This window comes from Triturus cristatus, chromosome 11, assembly GCF_964204655.1.
Source record: "Triturus cristatus chromosome 11, aTriCri1.1, whole genome shotgun sequence".
Taxonomy (NCBI): Eukaryota; Metazoa; Chordata; class Amphibia; order Caudata; family Salamandridae; genus Triturus; species Triturus cristatus.
Genome location: NC_140594.1, coordinates 861,114,355 through 861,139,018, shown reverse-complemented (window position 1 = coordinate 861,139,018; position 24,664 = coordinate 861,114,355). Strand labels below are relative to the sequence as shown.

The 24,664-nt window shown below is 43.8% G+C and overlaps 1 protein-coding gene across 3 annotated transcripts in view; it reads left to right on the top strand.

Annotated features, from left to right (window-relative positions):
• GIGYF2 (GRB10 interacting GYF protein 2) overlaps window positions 1-24,664 on the top strand; it is a 1,663,629-nt gene that overhangs the window by 339,697 nt on the left and 1,299,268 nt on the right. For all 3 annotated transcript variants that reach the window (XM_085634698.1, XM_085634699.1, XM_085634697.1), the window contains exons 6-7: window positions 713-821; window positions 12,104-12,144. In XM_085634698.1, the coding sequence (XP_085490824.1) occupies window positions 713-821; window positions 12,104-12,144 (150 nt within the window). The remainder of the gene's footprint in view (window positions 1-712; window positions 822-12,103; window positions 12,145-24,664) is intronic.

Below are 24,664 nucleotides of genomic sequence, written 5' to 3'. Positions count from 1 at the left end.
TTGCTCTCTAGAGTTTCGTCCTTATTACAAGAGGACCAGGATATGTTACTAATGGCCTATTACTCTGTATGTCTAATGGGACATTACTTTATTTATGTACCGGGGACTCCCATCCCGACGACGGGGAATGATTCAGGCATGTGAATCTATGAAAGATACCAATACTGGATAACTGCAGTTACAGGTAAGTAACGCATTTCTTACATGCAAAAGTCCACAAGTTCATAAAGGGAAAATATATGGGATAAGAGTAACAGAGGCACAATTAAGGTAACTATATCCTGGTTTTCGAAGTATGACCTTACTCCACAGTTGTACCTGTGATGGGTATTAACCAGGATGGATGATGCACGCACTCAATGCTTACCTTCTTCAAGAATTATTTCACACGGACAGCATGTAGAAGACTACAGGATACAAACAATATATCAGGAGGAGGCTGTTCAGCTGTGATAAGTAATAATTAGCAATGATACAGCCACCATCCTTGGTTAATAACCAGAAGTTAAATTACTGTCTGCCCACAGAGGAACTGATGATCACTCTTCGTTGCATTAAGTCAGGAATTCGAGGCCCACATAAAGTAGGAGTTGCTGAATGTTCCTCACATTCACTTTATTAATTCATATTCAAATGTTTGTTCCTTTTTGTTCATAATGAAAATCATAGGAGAGTAGGTCACCGCTTGTAATTTTCACTCTTAATTTTTCAGGAAGAGGTCGAGGAGAGGGCGGTTTTTACCAAAGAAGTTTTGATGAAGTTGAATCCAGTTTTGGTCGAGGAATACGTGAAATGCACAGATCACAGAGTTGGGAGGAAAGGTAATTAACAAAATGGAGTACTGTGTAAGAGCACAAATGTTTTCCCCATCCAAAATCACAGCTTTCTAAAGAGCAGTATTTTGTGACACCCCTTACATAGAAGGGAAGTAGGCTATTGGCTTTACTTGGAAGAAAATACTTTTTAAATACTTTTTATAACATCAAGATGGCTGCAGAAATAAAAAATTTGCTTGAATTCGCACCAAGAATTTTCAGTTCTCTTAAGGACAAGGAGGCAAGAATTATTGCTTCATTCTTTACTGGAAAATTTCAGCAGTCAATGAAAAATGTTCAAACAAGTTAAACTACATTTCCCATGATGCTATGTTGTCTAACCACCAATCACTGTCTCTCAGTCCATATAAGTAGGACCTATTTACATATTGCAAGCCTTTCTTTGCATGGAAACAATTAACAACACTTGAGATGACTCTGCCACCACAGGATCCTCATGCCGTTACAGGAATGGTGGAGGCTGGGTTTCTGTTTCAGTACCACCCCACCCCCCCCCCCCCCCCCCTCTTTTTGCCAGACTACTGATGCTTTGACTTGACGTGGCCTGGGTCCCTGCCAATCAGGTCCCCAGGGCCTGTGTTCTTTCCCCAAACCTAACCCAATTGGCATCTCTGGCCACAGGTCAGCCCCTGGTAAATGGTACCACAGGTACCCAGGGCACTGTGACCAGGTAAGACCGCTAGGGGCTATTGTGCCACCCTTAGAGGCCCAGTGTATATGTATGTGTATGTGTGTATATATGTGTTCGAGGCATGTGGGCTGCTGAATTCATATCTGTGCATAGATCGCCGCCTAGTGTTGGGTCCGGATGATTGCACATTGTTGTCCTGGAAGAGTCTTCGAAGTATCCTGAGATGGGTGACTCCTCCCCTGGACCACAGTGCGCATGGGCATCCTCTCCATCCCCAGATTGTTTTTTTCCGCCATTGGGTTCGGATGCAACTATCTTAGCTCAACTTCGGAATACTTAGTTTTAGGCCAAAAGGCCTATAGTTTTCGTCGGTATAGTTACCGTTCGGTGTCGACTACTAGTTCTAGTGCTCCACACCCTTTTCAAAATTTCAAATCGAATTGGTTCAAACTTCGACGCTCCATCGACGATGGAATCGAGAACTCCGTTCAAGAGGTGTCCGTTGTGCCACGCCAAGTACCCTCACATCGACGTCCACCCGGTCTGTAACAAATGTCTCTCGCCGGATCACGACGAATCAAAATGCATGGCCTGCGCGCGGTTCCGATCCAAGAAAACTCTACGGAACCGACGGGCAGAGAGGCTCGAGGCACAGCAGGCAGCGCCCGCACCCACCAACATATTCAGCGACGAGGACGCCGAGAGCGTGGAAGAAATACTATCTAGCCCTGCTTCGGAGCATGGTTCCCGATCGGACGACGATGACGAAGAGCTCTTTCGACATGAAGAAGCCGTCGACGAGGTAGGGGACATCGACGAAGCCTATGGGGCTGAAGAAGACAGCTCTCCCGAGGAGTTAGGCCAATCCGTCGAAACGGAGGCTGAAATTAGTCGTCAGGCTCCGGTCGAGGGATCGCCTTCGGGCCTTACCCAAGACCTAATCCATGGTTCCTCGGCCCCGCCTTCCGGCCCGGCACTGAACACTATGCAGGAGCCAATATTACCCAAGACGACCGGGTTGTTAAACCCAAAAACATCCATCGCTCCAGTCCCTTCAAAATCGAAAGCGAAACTGGTGGTGGTCTGATCAAAGGCGTCGAAACAGTCCACTGCCCCGGCGCCGAAGAAAGTCGTCTGCTCCGAACGCGTACAAAAAGACTTCGGCGCCGAGCTCACCGCAGCAGACGCGGTCGACGCACAGAAGCGCGCCCTCGTGCACCACAAGGCACCGACACCTTCGGCGCCGACACCGAAGCCCGTCGCCTCGGCAGTCAAAATGGCCGCCTCGGCTACGTCGACGCCTAAAGCACCGATGCCGAAGAAGTCCTCGACTACGTTGACTATCGATGCATCCCTTCAAGCCAGTGACCCCCTTCCAACAAAAAAGTCGGGGTCGGCCTCCACACCTACTACCAAGATGCCCACCAAACCACCATCTCAGTTTGCTGTGCAGCAGGTCTCTGCATCTCTCCAACGTATCCGGGACCAGGTAGCCCTCCACTCTACCTCGGGTCCCTACACTACCTCACCCGGTACAGTGCACTCGGAGCCCACCAACATTACCTTTGGGCTGCCACCGACATCGGCACCGAAACTCTTTCAAATTCGGACACGTGTCCTCCACACACAGTCCACCACCTCTGGCCTAACAGAACACGACCCTTCAGGGCCACAGTTTATCGACGCCGACACTGGCAGGCTCATGCTCCACAAGCGCAAGATCACACCAGTCAGGGAAGAGGTGCCATACAAAATTCCTCTTAAATGCAAGCTACCGGCGGAGCAGGAACCAGTGCTACAAGAACACTTCCATCCCCTCCAACTAGCTCCGCAGTCCTTTTCTCCTACCCCTTCTGAATCGGACCCAATGCAGGAATATGGTGGGGACGATACCATCTACCCCGGGGACGCAGATCCCGATGAAACACAGGATCCTGATCAGGCATGGGATGACCCCACAGACCCAAGTGTCACGCCACATGCTCAGGATGCGCAACTCTACAATATTAAAACTTCTCCTACAGAGGACACGGCCGCATTTAATGCCCTTATCGAACGGGCTGCTGCTCATCATGGGGTGGAACTGCACTCTGACGCCATTGAGGAGGACTTCCTGCTTGACACTTTCGCATCTTCGGAAAGAACTGTCAAGACTCTGCCCATGCTTAAAGGGGTTCTGAAGCCTGCCAAAGACATTTTCAAAGACACCACAAGAGCCAGAGTCTTAAACCCCAGGATTGAAAAGAAATATAAGCCTGCACCTGGTGACCCTAAATACATTAGGGGTCAGTTGCCATTAGACTCTATGGTGGTTGCCAATGCTCGCAAAAGAGCCCACTCACAGACAACTGGTGATGCTCCTCCCCCAGACAAAGAGTCAAAGGTCCTTGAAACATCTGGCAAACGTGTGGCAGCGCAAGCAGCCAATATCCTGCGCATTGCCAATACACAAGCACTCCTGGCACGTTATGACAGGTCACATTATGACACGCTAGAGTCACTTCTCCAACACCTACCAGAGGAGTATAAAGAGTCAGCGGAGCTCCTCATTCGAGAAGGAAAACTGCTCACTAATGCGTCCATAAAATGCGCCCTAGACGCAGCTGACACAGCGGCCAGGGCAATAAACACTAGTGTCCTGTTACGACGCCATGCCTGGTTACGCATCTCAGGCTTCAAACCCGAGATCCAAAACAATATCCTCAACTTACCGGTTAACACGGAATTTTTATTTGGCCCAGACGTTGACACTACCCTAGAGAAAATAAAAAAAGACACAGATACCGCCAAATCTATAGGGGCGCTACAAACCCAACAATTTCTTAGTGGCTCCTTTCGTCGCACTGGAAATAGGGGAACGTCAAGGGGCCAGGGGTCACAACAACAGTATGCCAAAGGTGGCACACAAACCACCTACGACAAAAACAACAGGGGTGGATATCGTGGATCCAGCGCCAAGGGCAGGGGACGTGGATATGGCAACACCAGGTCCTCCCCAAAAAACAAACAGTGACGCCCTCTCCCTACCCCCCGACCACTTAACACCTGTCCGGGGACGACTCCAGCTGTTCCTGCCCGCATGGAAGAACATCACCACGGACAGGTGGGTCAGGGACATCATTCAACATGGGTACTGTCTGGAACTAACTTCCACTCCACCCAATATACCACCAAAACACCGTCCTATGTCAGTCGAACACTTACATTTACTCCAGCAAGAAGTGCTTGCTATGCTCGCAAAAGGGGCTATAGAAGTAGTGCCCACCGCCCAGCAGGGCACAGGAGTGTACTCTCTGTACTTCTTGATCCCAAAAAAGGACGGCTCGCTCCGACCTATCCTAGACCTGCGACCCCTAAACCTATATATACTGTCGGAGCATTTCCATATGCTCACCCTCCAACAGGTTCTCCCACTACTCACTCAGGGGGATTTCCTAGCTACACTAGACCTGAAGGATGCATACCTCCACATACCAATACACCCTTCACACAGGAAATACCTCAGATTCACCATTCAGGGGAATCACTATCAGTTCAAAGTTCTCCCCTTCGGAGTAACAACAGCGCCCAGGGTCTTTACCAAGTGCCTGGCGACAGTGGCCGCGCATCTGCGAAGACAAAATATTCACGTCTTCCCTTATTTGGACGACTGGCTAGTTCAGGCCAAATCAGCACAACAATGTGCCACCCACATGTCCCACACCATTCACCTTCTTCACGATCTGGGATTCTCACTAAATTACCCAAAATCAAGTCTCCAACCTGCGCACGTACAACAGTACTTAGGCGCGACAATCAACACTCTGGCTGCCACAGCTCAGCCAACTTTAGTGAGAATCAACAGCATGCAACTGCTGATCTCAAAATTCAAACCTCAACACTCCCTTCCGGCGCGAGTGTTCATGCAGTTGATAGGCATGATGGCCTCCTGCATCTTCATAGTCCCACACGCGAGACTACATATGCGCCCGCTTCAGGAGTGCTTAGCACGTCAGTGGAATCAGGCTCAAGGACAGTTGAAAGACCTAGTGTTGGTGAGCGGTCGGGCATACAACTCTCTGCATTGGTGGAATCCACAAAACCTTTGCAAGGGCCGACCGTTCCAAGAGCCTGTCCCACAAATAATACTGACAGCGGACGCGTCTCTCCAGGGATGGGGAGCTCATGTACTCAACTACACAGTGCAGGGACTATGGACTACACAACAAAAGATGCACATCAACCTTCTGGAACTGATGGCAATCTTCCTGGCAATAAAAGCATTCAAAGTACACCTGTGCAACAAGGTCGTGTTGATCCGGACGGACAACATGACTGCCATGTACTACATACAGAAGCAGGGAGGAACATACTCTCCACAGTTGTCTCATCTGGCTCAGAGCATGTGGAAGTGGGCCATTCAGAGGAACATATTCCTCATGGCGGAACACCTCCCCGGCAAGGACAACCAGATGGCGGATCTGCTCAGCAGACACAGCCACCAGATGCACGAGTGGGAGTTACACCCATCAGTACTCCAACCGTACTTCCAGCAGTGGGGTCATCCAGAGATAGACCTATTCGCCACAAGGGAAAACGCAAAATGCCAAAGCTTTGCCGCCAGGTTCCCACATCCACAGTCGCAGGGCAATGCGATATGGATGAACTGGTCCGGCAGATTTGCGTACGCTTTTCCCCCAGCGCCGTTGATACCACTGGTGGCACTCAAACTGCGACAGCACTCACTGACACTCATCCTGGTTGCTCCAACATGGGCACGCCAGCCATGGTACACCACCTTTCTGGAACTTTCCGTGGTGCCGCATCAAAGGCTGCGGATCAAACCCGCGCTTTTGACGCAGAACCATGGAGAAATTCAACACCCAGATCCGCAACAGCTGAACCTGGCAATCTGGCTCCTGAAGTCCTAGAGTTTGGCTACCTAAACCTGCCACCTGACTGTATGGAAATCATTAAGGAAGCTAGGAGACCCACTACCAGAGCTTGCTATGCAGCCAAATGGAAGAGGTTTGTCATTTATTGCAACAACAATGACATTAACCCGCTAGACGCATCTATTCAGAGCATAATCTGCTATCTATTACACCTATACCGATGCAATCTGGCATACACCTCAATACGTGTCCATTTAACCGCAATAGCAGCCTATCTCCAAAACAGGCAGCACCTCTCTTTATTCAGAGTGCCTGCCATCAAAGCCTTCTTGGAAGGACTTAAACGGGTGATTCCCCCAAGGCACCCCCCCAGCACCGGTGTGGAACCTCAACTTGGTCCTCACCAGACTAATGGGTCCACCCTTTGAACCTCTCCATTCTTGTGAGATTCAATTCCTTACCTGGAAAGTGGCTTTCCTGGTTGCCATCACTTCCTTAAGAAGAGTTAGTGAACTCCAGGCACTAACCATTCAAGAGCCATTTATACAAGTTCACGTAAACCGGGTCGTACTGCGTACCAACCCCAAATTCATGCCTAAAGTAATATCGCAGTTCCACATGAACCAAACCATCGAACTGCCTGTTTTCTTTCAAAACCCACAAAATGTCGCTGAGAGGATGCTCCACACACTAGATGTAAAGAGGGCCCTCATGTACTATATTGACAGAACTAAAAACTTTAGGAAGACTAAACAACTCTTTGTTGCCTTCTCTCCACAACACAAAGGCAACGCCATTTCCAAAGCAGGTATAGCCAGATGGATCGTTAAATGTATCCAAATTTGTTATCAAAAAGCTAAACGCACATTAACGATTCCACCACGAGCCCACTCAACACGGAAGTTAGGGGCCTCCATGGCTTTCCTGGGAAACATTCCTTTACAAGAAATATGTAGAGCAGCCACATGGTCCACTATACATACATTTATAAAACACTACTGTGTAGATGTACACTCAAAACAGCAGGCAGCTGTAGGACAGGCTGTTCTCAAAACTCTTTTTCAGACTGCTGCAGCTGGCACGGGTAGCCGCCGCTAATAGGAGGTACTGCTGTGTATTCTATGCACAGATATGAATTCAGCAGCCCACATGCCTCGAACTGAATATGCTACTTACCAGTATGCATCTGTTCTTGGCATGTAGGGCTGCTGACATTCATATCGCCCACCCTCCTCCCCGGCGCCTGTCGCAGCTGCAGCTCTCAGAATTACTGTATAGCATGGTCATCACTTCCTGTATCTACTCCTTCACTGCCACAATGGCGAAAAACAATCTGGGGATGGAGAGGATGCCCATGCGCACTGTGGTCCAGGGGAGGAGTCACCCATCTAAGGATACTTCGAAGACTCTTCCAGGACAACAATGTGCAATCATCCGGACCCAACACTAGGCGGCGATCTATGCACAGATATGAATGTCAGCAGCCCTACATGCCAAGAACAGATGCATACTGGTAAGTAGCATATTCAATATATATGTATATGTGTATATATATATATATATACCCACCACCACCTCCTTTTTTTGCAGGCTGTGTGTCTTGGTGCAGAACAAAGTGAAGAGTCAACATGGCACACATCCCTGTGTGCCATGCCTACAACCCAATGCCCTGGCATAGATCAGTCACCCCTCTAGCTGGGTGCCCTATACCAGTGGTGAGGGTACAGGTGCATGAGCCCTGTACCCCTACAGTGCGTCTAAGCCCATTCTTAGACATTGCAAGTGCAGTGCTGCCATTAAGAGTATATGGTGCTGGGAGTTTGTCATTACAAACTCCACAGCACCACAATGGCTACACTGAAAGCTGAAATGTATGGTATCATGCTGCTCAGCACATTAAACCCACACTGATGCCAGTGTGGGATTTAATGAAAAATGCACACAGAGGACATCTTAGAGATGCCCCCTGAAAAAACGACAAGCCTCTGGTGGGTTCCCTGACTGGTACACACCAGCCTGCCACCACGAGACAGGTTTTTGGACCCCTAGGGTGGGAACCTTCGCTCCCTGAGCCCAGAAACAAAGCCTTTCCTGGGGAGAGGTGTTCACACCTCCCCCATGCCAGGAAGAGACATCTGTGGCAGGGGATCTTCAAATGCCTTGCAGCCTTTGTAACGTGACCCCCAGCCTCTCCTGCTATCAGGAGCAGCCCCCCTGCCTGTCTCCCCCTCCCCCTTCTTTGCGACGGAAAGACAGGCGGGAAAAATTAGAGCAGCCCAGAAGGTGTGCCCACCTCTGCCAACCCCACCCCTCAGGTGGGGGAGGCGAGGTCCACTCTTCAGTGCCCGCCATCTTGTAGATGGCAGGCACTCTCCAATCAGTATTAGGGATTGTGCCCACTCCCCCACATGGTGTGAGCACACCAAGGGTGTAGTCACCCTAAGGTCAGTAGCCCATTAGCTACTGACTTAGAGACCCCTAAAATGCCCCCCTAAATACTGTATTTAGGGGGCATCCCTGAACCAAGAAGACATATTTCCGCAACCTACGAAGGAGGACATAGCAAGACTCCCAGCAGAGGAGACAGCAGAGAACTGACTAGTCCCCAGCCCTACTGGCTCGACTGCAATTTCCAGAGATTCTATGCCAAAAACCACCTTGTCCTGCAGCCAGTGACCTCCAGAACCCATGGACGGACTGACTGCCTTAAACAAAGACTGGATCTCCTGTAAATAGCTGCTCTGTTGTAAAGAAACAGCAAAGAAAGACTCCGATCCTGCTGAGAATGGAGAACGAAGACCAAACGCCAGGAACCACCACTGCACCCGGTGCCTGCAGCCCGAATCCGGCTGGCCCACTGGTCCCAGCGAGGTCCCCCAGCATCAGAGTCCACCATAGGTTGGCTCCTTCAGGACTCCCCGACGTCACCTGCAGCCTCTGCATGGAGACCCCCACAACCGTGAGTGGCCCGGTAAGGTGAAATCTGACCTCAAAAGACAGCCATGCATCTAGCTGCCCTGCGCCCTGGAGAAGAGAACCAGAGGTGCACCTATGTCCCGAACCCTCCAACTTACCTGCCCAGCTGTTGGTTCCTCATGGAAGTCTTTCTGGACTGAGCTTTCAACCAAAATCCAAATCTGGCAATTCCTATTGAAAACAGGGCGCCAGATTCCAAAGCAGCACCCAGCCACCCTTGCGCCGCTGCGGGTGCACCTTGTGTGCCAACTCGGATCCCCTTTTGCCTAACACCAGGAGCTTTGCTCCCACAACCTTGTGGCCTGGTCGTGAGCAGCCACCATCCGGAGGCCCCTTATCCCCCATTGGATAACATTGGGCCTCAGCACTCTGCACCCGGCTGTCCTAGAGCAGCTGAGGGTGTTCTGAGTGCATCCTCGACCCTGGGGAAACCCTGGTTCTAAGCCCAGAATACCAACTCCCACAAATGAATACTTACCAGCAAACCGTTAACTTCATTTCCTGCCATAGGACTGCATTGACTGCTTTTCATGGAAAATTCTTTAAAGTGTGAAGTTGGTTTGTATGAAACATTGAAAAACTGCAAATGTACTAAAAGTGAATTACTTACCTTTTTCTAAGAAATGTCTGAGATATCTAGGCATGTCACACAGATTAGCAAAAGTAACTCAAAAAGTAATCTAAGAAGTAACGTGCAGGGTAATCTGTAAAGTAACTGAAAAGTAATTTCGAACTGTCGACTTACCTGTAATTCAACCAACTGCATTTGAACCTGTATTCAACTGTAAATCACTGCATAAGATTTTGCAAAGTATTATTTCACTTACCTGCACCATGTCTGGCTTGGTTCTAGAAATAAAATAACTAAATAATAATTTTGATACAAAGAAATTAGTCCAAGTTCAGTCTTTGAGTGTGTGACATAATTTCTTGCCTGAGTGTGTACAACAACTGCTTAACACTACCCTCTGATAAACCCTTACTGTTTGCCCACACTACCAGAAATAGAGAGTAAGGTGCTATCTAACTTTACCTCTGCCTACCTTTGGGGTTCCAATGGACTGTGTGCACACTATACCTCATTTTGGAATAATATATACAGAGCCAGCTTCCTACAAGGCACCAACCCATCCAGCATCACCATGCTGACTAGTACCACTTCCTGGTGGAAGGTGCCCAGGCTTGCTGAATGAAACCTGAAGCAGTTTCTGGAATTCCTGGCAACGTCCACTGTTGCCTGAAAGCCTCCAGCCCATCAGGGACAGCTGCCCTGCCAGTATTAGCGACTGCAACTCGCCCTGAGGGCCCTGGAGCATCGTATGGGACCAAGGAAGAAGGAGGGGACAATTGCACGTCAGCTCCCACAGCATCGGGAACCAAGGCTGTGATTTAAACAGAGGGGTGACTATGAGCAACTGCACCGATTGACGGGATATCTGAGTCGCCACCCTGGAAATAAGGACGAACAGAGGAAACGCGCAACTGAGAGTTGCAGACGAATCCTCCAAAAAAGTATCTGTGGCCCTCGCTAGGGGGTCCGGCCTCCAGCTGATAAAAATCTCTAGTTGGCTACTCAGTCTGGAGAAGACCAGGTCTATCATACATGGGCCCCACATAGAATGAATTATCCGAAACAGTGACGGATGGAGATGCCAATCGCTGTAGTCTTTCAGGTGACTGGAATTTGCAGTCTTGTATCGTGTTGGACTGACCCAAAATGCACTTCGCTATCATTGAAATCTGGTGAGTGAGGCAATGCCAGAAATCCTTGGCGATCTCAATCAACTACACACGTCTGGCTCTTGATGACAATAAAAATGCTTGCGGGCCCAATGGGGGAAAGCCCCGCGGAGATGCTGGAAAGGCAGCAAACGCCGTTTGCATACGTCGGTAAGTTTGCACACAGGAGATAACGGAAGCAACCAACAGGGGAATGCAAATGAGGAGAGCGGTCATTGGCTCACGAATCGTATGGCGCAGCCAGCAATCGCTGTTGTACAATATATGGCACAATATATACCAATGTAATAACAAGGTAACGTAAGCACAACAAGGAAAGGCACTTAACTGTGGCTGCGAGCGGCAAAGAAGAGGCTCGCGATATGTAAATGGATCCTACTTATATGGACAGACGGTGGTTAGACAACATAGCATCATGGGAATTGTAGTTTATAACTTACTTGAACGTTTTCATTTGCTGTTGAAATTTTCCAGTAAAGAAAGAGAAGCAATAATCTGAAGCTTCCGATCCTGTAATAGAATTATGTAGCAATTGATGAAAGTGGTTATGAAGACCCCACTGTCTCAGTTCTGTAAGAGTTTAGATACTGCTTGGAACAAAGTAATTTTGCTCAAGTCTTAGCCTGTTAATATGCAGCTACTGGGGTGAAATTTGCTACAGTATTGGTTGGAAATATCAGTTTTTGAGTCCTTTCACCCTGACTGTGTTTTGGGAGGGAGCTTTGGGACCTGAGAAATCAATCACATGATGCAGTCCATTGTACTGAAAGTGAACGGTCAGAGGCTGCTCTAGTTGCACAGTTTTCCTAATACTTAGAGGGCAATTGTGGTAGATATTTACCACACGTGGAGGGAGGATCGTGCCATTATGAACTTTTCAAAATGTATTGTGGACTGCTCTCCCCATTGAGAATGTGCGCATTCTGCTGAAGGAATAATGGGCTCCTGGTTCCTGCTTGGATGGAATTGATAGGCAACCTGTGAAAGCTCACACTGCTTGTAGAGGGCTGAATAACTGATCTCATTTAATTTTTCCTTTTACCCAGGGGAGACAGAAGGTTTGAAAAACCCGCTCGAAAAGAGCCAGGTAAGATGAAGTATGGACACCTTTGCAGATGTGCTCCTGCCCGGTGGCGACAGTTGTTTTCTATACAAGCGGATTGTACTTGAGATACATTGTGTGTAATACACCTATGTGTTTGCTTGTGCTCGTGACCAAGACTGCATACTGCTGCCTTGAACCCCTTTTTTAAATATTGATATGTCCTTTGAGAAAATTTTACAGTGTGAATGCGTGGACATTTGGGTGTGTCCACTACTACGATCACTGTGGTATTCTTCACTGATGTGTACCTGTGTAATGGTTTTAGACGGTATCACCCGACACGTTGCCTGAGGTCTGCCGGTCAGAATCTGCTTATAATCCCCAGATTTAAGTTGGCAACAAAAGGTGGCAAATCCCTTTTTGTGCTGGGCGCCAAGGCCTGGAACAAGCTCCCGCCCTTCCTACGATCATTGTTCCACGAAACCCAGTTTAGGAAAGCATTGAAAACCTGGGTGTTCTCTCTGACTGATGCTGCCTGCAGAGCACTGGTGTAATGTGTAGTGTAAAGTGTAAGCTGTCTCTTTTCCCTCCAACCCTTCCATCTGGGTTGGGTGAGCGCCAAGATACTCCTTGGAGTGATAGGAGCGCTATATTAAGTGTCCTTTTACATTACATTACATTCTCTTGCATTGTATTATGTGAGATATGAGCCAGTAGCATAGGTATTGTCTTATCTACATGTTTGCTAAGGATTTGATGCTGCTATAATGTGTTCTCTCAAGCCACTCAAGTGTACTGTTCGGGAATGTATTAGTGAGCTCTCTTGAGCTCTGAGTTGTGCATACTTGCCCGTCGCTCATGTTTTTAAAAATGTTTTTTTTTGAGGTTTAGTATTAAATGTTTGTGTTATTACAGAAATAGATCTTGTATACCGTATGATAGAGTACTGAGAACTTTTATACTGTGAGCATGTTCAGTAATCTTGGTATATTATGTACTTCTTTGAGATGGTTCTGAGAGACCCGGGCATTTCTGAGGGTTTTTCACTGATCTAAAACCCTCACTAAGGTTTTTGTGATTGCTTTGTTTCTAGTGAGATGGTTTTTGTACTTTTTGTGTTAGCGGTATACCTTTTGCACATTGTGAGCGTGGATACTAGCCAGTTTGTGAGAGTACTAGATAATTTCACATTTATGTTTTAAGGCTGTGAACTAGTAATGTAATATTTATAGAATAATTGTATGCATTTTGTAAGTTTCCGTTCTGGGATGGTGTGTTATATTGAAGTGGTGTATGAAGTAACTGAGTCCTAGTGTCGGTGTATCCTGTCAGTGAGGACCATAGTGAGGGCCTAGTCTATAGTGTTTGGGTGACCTGGTTCGATACGCATTGGTCATTTTTTGTGTTATTCTAGTGCATTGCTGGCAACTCTTTTATCGTGCGAGTGAGTTTTCTAGTCAAACGACTTGAATATTCAGCAGGCATGTTCTTTTGAGACTTCTCTTGCGTACTGTGAGTATATGCACTAGTGAAAAGTCATATATTGTGAGGGTTTGTACTAGTTAAACGCGTCTTGTGTGCTGCAAGGATATATGCTATTGAAACTGTCTGTTTCTGTGAGGGCCTGAAGATTGTATACTAGCGAGATGATTTATACTGAGTGTTTACTGTAGGATGCTGACTTTTTATATAGTGGACCAAAACGAGGTACACTGTGTAAAGAGTCCAGTTTGCCCATATTTATTTACAGAGGCAAAAATGATAACACTAAATGCTCTCTTTGTGGTAGTGTGGGTGAGCAGTTTAGGCATTAGAGGGTAGTGCTAAGCATTTGTTGTACTCACAGAGGCAATAAATGATAGAGACAATCGAATAAATCCTAAACGGATTCAGAAAAATAAGTGATATTTTTATTTAAATTTTGATACCCAGGACATTGTTATCAAGTAGGTACTTTTTAAAATATTGATTGCAGAGTCGAAAGGTCGATTGAGCTCTGTGCGTCCTAGGGCCTTGCGGTTGTTGGTCTCGTAGTTTGAGGCTGCAAGAAAGAGGACTGCTGGGCCACTCTGGAACTGGGTCTCTCTGGTGCTGACGTCCCTAGACGGTTGCTCAGTTTCATTGCTGTTAGACTGGTCTTAAACAGGCCTTGGCTGCAGCAAGGGGTCCGTTACCCTGGGTATTGGTCCTGTCCAGCTCCGGTTGGTCCTGGTGTCCTTCCACTCACCTTCAGAAGCCCAAGTACCTATTCCTGGAGGGCCTCTGTTTGGCTGGCTGGGGAGCAGGAAATTGGTGAACTGGAATTTGCTTTGTTTGGTGCCTGTGGACTGCATTGGAGTAGCACCTCTACTCCAAGGGAGATTGCTGGCAATTTGTGAAGGGCTGGCAGTTTACCTGAGGCTCTTGGTAGTAGTTCAGCTGCAGGATTAGTCACTCCGTCACGATTGTCGAAACTGGTGCAGTCAGGGTTTCGCACCAAAAGTCCACTGCAGTCTTCAGTTCTCATTGTCTTGCGGCTCGTCTTTAACCTCTTCTTCTTGATCAGTTGAATTGAGGTCCTGGCAAAGTGCAATATGATCTAATGAGAGCATATATCACTCTGTTTGGCTCATAGATCTGTACATCATTGCTGATAGCCAGTCCTAGTCTCAATAACTTGTATGTACACCTACATGACTGTATAACAGTCCAGTCATTTAGATCCAGCAGCTTTTGCGTAACTGTTAAAAACCCTTTACAGATAGTTTGGTCCATGAGTTTTTGTACACTTGAGGAGGGTTCAACTGAACTGTGAAGGAAATAAAATCCTTGATCTGCAGCGTAAAATCTTAATTGATAGTCGCAGTAGATTTTGTCTCGCTCCTACCTGATACTCAAGAACACTTTTTGTTCCATGTGCAGGAAAGTATGCACAAACGGTAACACATGCATTTTAAACCCAGAATAATGCTTTGAAGCCTTTGTAAGTCTAGGTGTACCAAATATCTAGTCTTTTTCCTTCATAAAATGTTACAATGAGGAAAACCATGATGCATAAAAATGACTGCAGTATTACTTTAACATTGCTGTCTTAAGCTACATCATTGAAAACCTTGTAAGAAATGAAGAAATAGGAAGCCAGATAGGAAGCATTCCATAATATCTCCTCTAACAGATTACTGTTTGACCAGCAGAACTGTGTCTTCCCCTTTTAGTCTATTGTACGGGACATTTTATCACCTGCACTGCAACAAGTACAAGAACAACGCAGCAGTTGCTTGTGCCAAACTCTGCACAGGGTAGAGGGGTTCATCCTACCATAAAGAGAAAAAGAAAGTAGTGGAGGAACACCAACCATACCATTTTTCGAGCCCATGTGAGACGGATTCGGTTTGTGAACAAATAGTTTTTTTCCTGCTCTTGTTTTACTTCAATGAACATCATGTCCAGGCTTTAGTTTTTCCTTAGATACGTTTAGGGGAAAGACCTTTAGGCACTTTAGACATTAAGAGTCCTAAAGTTCTATCTGGATAACATGGAAGACCTCATAAAATCTCAATTGTATGCTATTGATGGTGTTCCTTGATAGATTGTTTTGTGCATTCTGCTGTGCTACCAGCTTGTTAACCCATCGCCTCCATGAAAACCTAAAGTTCAGCTGATGAGCAGTATAACACCTCTGACTGCCTGCTTAAGAAAGGTGTCGTTTGTGAAGCCTCAACCTGGAATTTTAGCTGCATGTTAACTGAACATTGTTTGTATTCACTTGCTAGAGCCGATTCAGGAGTTGTTTGGACTTATCATTTCTACACAGCAAATACTGATTAGTCTACATCCTATTTTCCAAATTACTTAAATCCCAGTAGTTGAGTTAAGCATGCCATTATATGCTAGTGTTTATAACATATAAATGAAAATCCTGTGATGCAGAATGGAAACGTGCGCTAATCATCCTAGTTCTACATAGTTGGAATCTTAATAAGTCAGGAACTTCCAGGACCACTTCCTTGGCAATGTCTCTTAACATTTCCGATCAAATACGATTGGACTCTGGAGCAACTGAGAGTATGAGGCACGATGGCACAGGAAAGCAGTTTACTGGTTGAAGGAGCAGTTGCCTTTTTTCAGTTTTTCAGGACTGTTGTAATCTGGCTCCATTTCCCCTAATGTCCTACTTGTTTTTTAGTGGTGTTTAGGGCTACATATCATTCTATCTCGCTCATTGTTTCAAACACCTTCTACTTAGCTTAATATTTTACCTTCACAGACACAGTGAGTTTTTGTTTATTTTTAGTGCTTTTCATTTATCACACTTTTGAACTGCTATTAACTTTGACCCCTTGTGGAATTCCCAGCCCCATATATTCTCAAATTTGTGAACTTACTATTTTTAGGAATCTTAATATCCTGGAGAATTATTCTGAAAGAACCAAGGCTACATTATTATTGGACTCCCTCTCCTCATTAATAAGCCTGGACGGAGTTTACGAAGTTCCGCGAAGTGACCAAAACATTCCACCGCAAGCGGCATAGTGCCCTAGGTAATGACTGTTAGCGTTGATTTTCAGCGCCAGGTTTTTGTCCTGCGGTAGAAAATCAACGTGAGCAGCATCATGCATAGTCCAAGAGGGCGCTGCTTCTTTTCTGCCGCTCGAGTAGATTTTCAAGCCGAGCGACAACTTTCTCAACACAAACAGAATGTTTCTCAAAATGAGCGGTCGCAACTGCCCGCATGGAGAAATACGACCACCGGCGTTGAGACATCTCGCCAGGAGGTGGATTTTTCATGATCGCGATCGCCAACTTGGTGTTGGGGAGTGAGGAAAAAACACTCGGTTCCGCTGAACGTGGTTTTTCGGAACTCTGCGTGCTCCGCAGAGCGTGGAAAACTCTGCAAACTCAGCAAGCGAAGCAGAGTTCACTGCCCGGGCTTACTCATTAGCACTCTAACAATGTCGTCTTCCCTCCATTCATGGAGCTACACTTACCTTTGACCCTTAATCATCCTCAGGCAACTTCACTGCTGTATTATACCTCACATTGACTGATCATTTTTGGGTTCTTTTAGCTTCCACTCACTGTATAATAGTCTTCTGTTCTCGTATCTTTTCAGCAGCTAGAGATTGGTTTATGGTGTTGATGCAGCGCGTAGTGAAAAATCCCTCTCTACTGCCACGGACTAAATGATCTCTCTCACACACGCGCACACTCCATACATTCGCTGGTGGGGCCCATAACACCACACACACTTACCATTAATCCGTGCAAGAGGCGATTATCCTCCTAAGCGCTGAATAATGAGGGAGGAAGATACCACTTTACCCTTATGAGTAATAAACCTACAAACCCTTCTAATACTCATTAGGCCCTAGATTTCACATTTGGTATTACCCTCATAACCGGGACGGATCTGTTAGTTGCAGTTTAAGTGAAATTCTAATTCCCTAATTAACCTTTTCATTAACACATTTCAATGAATAAACAACCCAACTCATTTCTGTAGATATTCAAATCCAATTTTAATATTAATATTGCAATTAAATCATTCATTTGATCAAGTTGCCTTTCATATTTACCTATTCTGGCTAAAGTCTTCCTCTATGTCAAATCTGGCAGTCTCTCAAATCTATGCCCATCAATTTTAGCAGGTTAAGTTAATCAGGAATTTGGGCATTAATTCAGTCCGTCAAAGATTCAGGCTAACAGCTGTCCTGCAGTGTCACCGTCCTCTCCGTCAGCATATCAGGAAATCGAAAAAGCGCGCGCCACACCTCTATTCTATCATAATTTATAGTAAAATCAATATCAGAATGTATCAAAGTTTGGGCATCCGAGTTCGCGGATTGGACAATCAGGGATCATCCTTTTGGTTTCTCACGAAAGTGTCTTTTGGGTTATGACCCTTGTCAGTTCTGGTTCACACAACAGTCTTTGTTTGGAATACTTGGACGGCGTCCCAGACTGTTCTTGAAAGGTACATGTTCATCTGGGGTCAGGTCCAGGCCACTGTGTATCCGTTATCAGCGCAGGGGCACTTCACCCAAGCCTCGTTCAGCATTGGCAGTCGGGTTAGGCACCAAAGTCCGCCATCTATCGGCGGGTCAAAATGGTCAACTTAAGCAAAGAAACACAAAAACGTAATTAATACATAGAAATGACTAATTGAATGTTAATCCCTCGCTAATACCCATATGTGTGTGTATTTATCTAGCCAAAAGCAACACTCAATGCGGTTTATACTTACTAAATAAAGCACGAAACACAATTACATCACCAAAGCAAAATATATCATGCAATGTTCTAATTATCTATCATTAGTATGCGTACGAAATTTAGTTCACGTAATTAATTAGGCCATGCAGATGCAAATCCCACGTGTATTTCGGTCATTAATTAGGTTGGTTAGTTATTTTCACATCACTCCAAACCGTTAGTACGATTATAATTAATTATTCTAATTAATAAAATAACATGCAAAATGGGGTGGGTATACAAAATTTTGCATAACCCGCTCCAGCAGTGTACTCCACCGGTTACAGTAAGGCTCTTAATACTACTCCTAATGCCACCTTGTTTGGCACTAATATTTATGCCAATTTGGAAGCTTACCACTCTAGTTGAGTTGGCACTCCGTATTATAATTCCTTTAAAAACTCCCCATTGATGTTACTCCGTTTGCACCTTGTAGCAACTGTTCATTCTAAATAACATTGTAAGGTAGTAGAATGAATCTGCAGCCAAAATTAGAACCCTATTTTGGTGATCAAAAGCTATAAAAGGCAGATTAAAAAGTCAAATCTGCATTCACTAGAATATTACCAGGTTGTAACTTCTCTTGTGAATGCTGTTAAATAATCTAAGAGCGTTACCTATTCGCTATCAGAAAACCTCGGCAACACTTTCAGACTTTTTGTTTAAGGAAAAAAGGTTAAAAAAAAAACTGCCTAGTCTTTGCTTCTAAGAATATCATAGCAGCCTGACTCAGATTAGGCACTCCCAGCATTTGATTCCCAACTTTCTTTAACATCCTGAGATTACATCCTATCATATTCTTTCCATCAACTCTGGTACTCCTTTGGACCCCTTGTGGCCAACTTCACTTCTAAGGAACTTGATAGCTGCCAGCTACTCACTACTATTTGTATTACCTCCCTTTCAATCAAATCACATTCCCATGGTGTAAAAAGAGTCACAAATGTACATTTCCTGAAGAAAGCTATAGCAGCTCCCATGGTTCTCATCAATTGTATACCTGTCTCCTTACTTCATTTTCCATTAACTTTTTTTTTTAATGTTTTTTTTTTTTTAAGAAGGAATTAAATACACAAATCTGACTTAGTGGAATTGAGCAATCTTTGGACATCTTACAACCTGTTTTTTGTCCTTCATACGGCACGCACTACTAGCCAACAATCTGCAGCAAATTCTTGATCAAGGCTGTGGAGCAGCCCTGATCTTGATAGACCATGGTGCCAGTTTTGACACTGTATCCCACTCTATCTTTATCAGCTGACTCCATCGGCTTGGTTTCCTAGATAAGGCTCCGGTTTGGAGAGAGAGATATATTATATATATATATCTATCAGAGTTCCCACAGTCGTTTCCTCCAGATCGGAAAGCACAAATTGGGACATGGACTCCAAAGTAGGTGCGTGGTTTTCTTTTATTTAATCAAGCAGGTAGACGCGTATATAAACTAAGTTCGCCGCCAACAATAGCCTCACACGGACCAAAGGACGAAGAGCGGACCACCAAGAGTCAGTGCAAATCCAATTTTATTTCGTGCCAAGCAAGTCCGCTGTTACGCGTTTCAACCCCTACTCGGGTCTTGATCACATGATCAGTGATGTCATTTGAGATGTCATCAGTGATGTCATGAGTGATGTCACTGACCATGTCATGAGTGATGTAATATGTGACGTCATCAGCAGTGGATTGCGGGTGCGCGAGTTATAGTTAGCTGAACTAACTATAACGGGGGAATTTCAATGGTTTTGTACGAGTGAAATGTCCAGCTAACTAGAACATGTGTGAAACCTATGGTTTTTTCAGTGAATTTGCAAGGTTTTTTAAATGCCAATTCCTAACTAGAACGTGTGTGAAACCTATGGTTTTTTTAGTGAATTTGTAAGGTTTTTTAAATGCTAATTTATGTATGTATTATATGTTTTCATATATTTATTTTACAATAAACTACCTATGTATATAGTTATAGATTGACTGTATCCTGTAATATGGAATGGCTCAGCTCTTTATTTATTTTTTTTAAATTTGGATAAAGTTGAACAGCATAGTTAATATCTTATATAAACTTATAAACAGTTTAAAATGTTTTTTTTTTTTTTAAGGGTTTTTCACGGTGCGCGCGCCGGCAATTTATTTTATTAAAGGAAATGTTTATTTTTTATTTTTACGAGGTCCTTTAGGAACCCTAGAAGGTCTAGGGGGTCAGGGAGTGTCTTCCCTGCCTCCTTTTCATGTTTTAGAAATCGGGTTAAAGTAGTTCATTTCTGATGCGTGCGTGCACCGTGCACGTATGCGTGCGTGCACGTATGCGTGCGAGCACTGTGCGCGCACGGCATGTCATGTGATTACGAAACAACACTTTTCATTGGTTCATAGTGGTTTCTGTTCCAGAATCTTCAAACACCACACCCACTCCCCTCACTATTTCTTCTTATTTCTTGGGACAAGGAGCTGAACAGCTACTCTAGTAAAAATTTTACTTGAAAATGGCAGAACAGCAGTCTACTTCAGGGAGTGAGGAGGAGACCTTTGTGGTACCACCAAAGAAGACCAAACAAAAAGATTCTTTCATCTGGAAATTCTTCACCTTTCCAGAGGGCCAAAAGAAGGTCAATGCCCCGAAGGTGACATGCACTATTTTGGAAGTGTCTTATCCAGAGGAGATCCCAGCAAGGAATACTAGTTTAGTATTTATTCAATGTTGAGACACTTCAAGACAGTGCATCCTGTACCTTATGCTCGAGAGTCAACTAGAGCCCTAAGAGACAACCCTCCACCTGCTCAGCCGAGCACATCATCTGCGGCCGCAGATTCTCCGTGTACCAGGTCACTGGACATCCGCCCACTTTTCCAGAAGGTGCACATACATTGTAATGTGTGCAATGCTGTTCTTTGCTACCGTGAGAGCAGTATTAACTTGATCTAAAACAAAATACAGCAGCACACATGCTCCAGCCCATAATTTTTTTCATTTATTGTTTTTGTTCCTGTTGAACAGTTTTTCATTACCAGTTTTTTTTTGGTGGTCTAAAAAAATAAAAAAAAATACAAAATTGTTAAACTAAAAAAAAATACAAAACAAAGGTTAAAAAAAACTGTTCTTTTCAGATCTCACTTCACTTCTCCAAGAAGAGCTATATTCCTAATATACTATGTTGTAACTTTATTGAATGAATGTGTAGTGTATACATGAATGAATGAAATGACTGAGTGAAGAGGAGGAAAGGACAGACAGAATGAGTGAGAAAAGGAAAGTATGATCAGTCATGAAAGGGAAGTGAAAGACTGACTGCAACAAAAGGACTAAGGGTAGAGGATACAGGTAAGAAGAGTGAATGAGTAAGGGAATGGCAGTGAGTAATGGAGAGTGATGGAGGGGGAGTGAGAAGAGGGGAGTAAGGGACGGAGATAGGAAAAGGGAGTAACAGATGAAGCGGATGAAGTACAGCAGGGTAAAGGGATTGAAAGTAAGAGAAGTGGAGTGATGGTGAGATAAGGGGTATGAGGATTAGAAAAGGGGGTAAGGTAAAGTGAGAGATGGGGAGTGAGGGGATGGAGGGATTTAGGAAACTGGAGTGAGAGAAAGGGAGTCAGGATTTCAATGAGCAAAGGAGAGTGAGGGAGATGAAGGAAAGAATGCGAAAAGATGAAGGGGTGTGAGATACAGACAGGAGGAAGTGAAGTAGGAGAATAGGAGTGACTATGAGTAAAGGAAAGAGACAGTTAGGGAAGATGAGGGAAGGAGAATGACGGAGAAGGTTAAAAAATTAACATAGATGGAAAATGTGTGATGGAGAGAGGAGTGGTAGAAACAGATGTTAAGGAAATTAAGGGTAAGACAGACAAAGGGAGAGAGACCGAAACGGAGACAGAGCAAGGAACTGAGAAGGAGTAAGGCAGTTAGAATGAATGAGACATATGGAGACAGGGAGAGAAACATGGTTGAAAAAATAGTGATGGAGGCAGTAAACCTAGGGGAGTAGTAGAGAAGGAGTGAGGGAGTTACGAAAGAGCATTAAAGGAAGAAGAGAGAGAAGTGGAATGAGAAAAGCAGAGTGAGGAGAAGTGAAGAAAAGGAAGCATGAAAGTGAAGGGGTGAGAAATACAGATATATTAAACTTACCTGACCAACAAAATAACTTAATCAGAAATAAATGGGTTTTTTTAATTACAAGAAAAATGATTTCTTTTTCCTACATTTTCTTTCTAGATCTGAAAAAAAAGAAAAAAAGTAGTAATATTTAACAATACATTTTAGAATACAGTACACATTTTCATATTTAACAAAGTAATTTTTTGCCCTTCTTTTGCTGTTTTCAGAATATATTGAATTTCACTGAAAATAGTGATATCAATTGTATTCATCACTTAACAGTGGGCAAAAAAATAAACAATCTGAAAGATTGTTTAAAAAAGCCCTGAATCTATCCTCAGTAAAACATACCTTGATAGAAATGTAACATATATATTAAAAATATCTTCTAAGAACAATAACTATTTGCAATAAATAACGTCTGTAAATCTTGTTGCTTAAGCACATACACCAAAATAATATCTGTCAAAGAAGTCCACAATAGAAACATTTACCTTTCCATGAGGCCAAATGGTAATTTTTAAATCCTTTTTAGGTGAAATATCCAATGGTAATCCTATAAAATCGAAATAATGGTTTCTTCAGATGCTGCAATTTGTAATTAAAATTTTGGTTTTAGAAAAATTAAGTAGGAATTTGGTAATTCTGCAGGCAAACGTTGCTTGAAAATCAATTGAGAATCATTACACAGTGTCCAGCCTTTTTCACATTTTAGATAAACTGTGTAATGACCAGAAGTTATAGAAGGTCCATCATGGAAAATTATTGCAACTGCAACAAAAGTCTTTACTGATATTGATAATTGATTTCCTACAAACTTCTTTATAAAAGTGTCCCATTTTGTTCCATCAGCTCTACTTGTTGCATCATTAAAATTATATACTGTCCATATTTCTTTAAAAATAGCGTTGATAACATTTCTGATTTACATTGAGAACATTCCATGTTGTGATTTGCATCTTTAACTAATTTACTAAAAGTCACTGATTTACTCTCTGGTAATGTTAAATGTATGAACCTTTCAGATTCAACATTAGTGCTGCATGTGTTCATACAGTTTTCACAACAATGTTCCCATTTATAAGAGAGACCAAACATATTTTCTATTTCTACCCCTTCATCTTCCAGTACCATAAGCATATAGATTAAGAATTCCTGTGCATCTTGCTGGACATTTTGTGTAAACTGTGTACATCCAGAACATACATCTAAAAGATTTCTAACATCAGAAGCACTTTCTATTTTAGTTTTATCATTACTCAACTTCTCATAAAGGAAACTCAGCAGAAAACAAAATCTTTTTTCATGATTTAGTATTAGCTGCTCTTGCAAACTTTCAAGATAAAATACAACATTCAGCACTACATTAGCGTAGCAGTTGACACCAGAGCTATTTTCAAAATGACAACCAACAACCTCTTCAACATTGTCCTTTTTCTTTTTGCTTGCAATCACATCACTCTCCTTTAGTTTTCTCTTCTGTACATCCTCATTACAGATATTCTCAATTCTCCTTTTCCGACAAACACGTTTTTCAAACACAGGATACTGACCTAAATGAGGAGCATAACTTCTTCTTAATCTATTATACTCCTTTACACAATTTGCATCCGCACTAACTTTTGAGTCTTCAAAGTCTATCATGAATAAACCAGATAATGTTTTCACTCGTGACAAAGCAACATATGCCATACCTTCTTTAAACACACTAGATCCAATGTTTACAAAAGCACTATCTACAGTTAATCCTTGAGATTTGTGAATAGTTACAGCATATGCTAGAGAAAACGGAAACTGCTTCCTACGTACATTTAAGTCTTTCACAAGCAAAAAACGAACTGAACAACGACTAATGTCTTTAACCTCTTCAATCTGATCAAATTTTATTTTTAAAAATTCAATTCCATCTTTTTTCTGGTAATTAACAAAACCCACAACTTTACCCATAGCTCCATTCACGAAACCTTTTTCTACATTCAAATTACGTCTTAAAATTACTCGACAGTTCATACATACATAAAGATGCTTTTCTAAACCAGCTGTTTTCGATATGTTTTTCTCTAGAGAATCCAATTTATTTTTCAATTTGCCTGTCAATATAATAGTTATTCCTTCATGCTGTATTTTATCCACGGCTTCCATTTTCATAATCTCTTTATTTTCCAATTTCAAAAGTTCTTCATTGAATATAGAGCATTCATGTAGTGTTGGCATCAAGCAGATTACAGTATTTTTTTCTGTAAT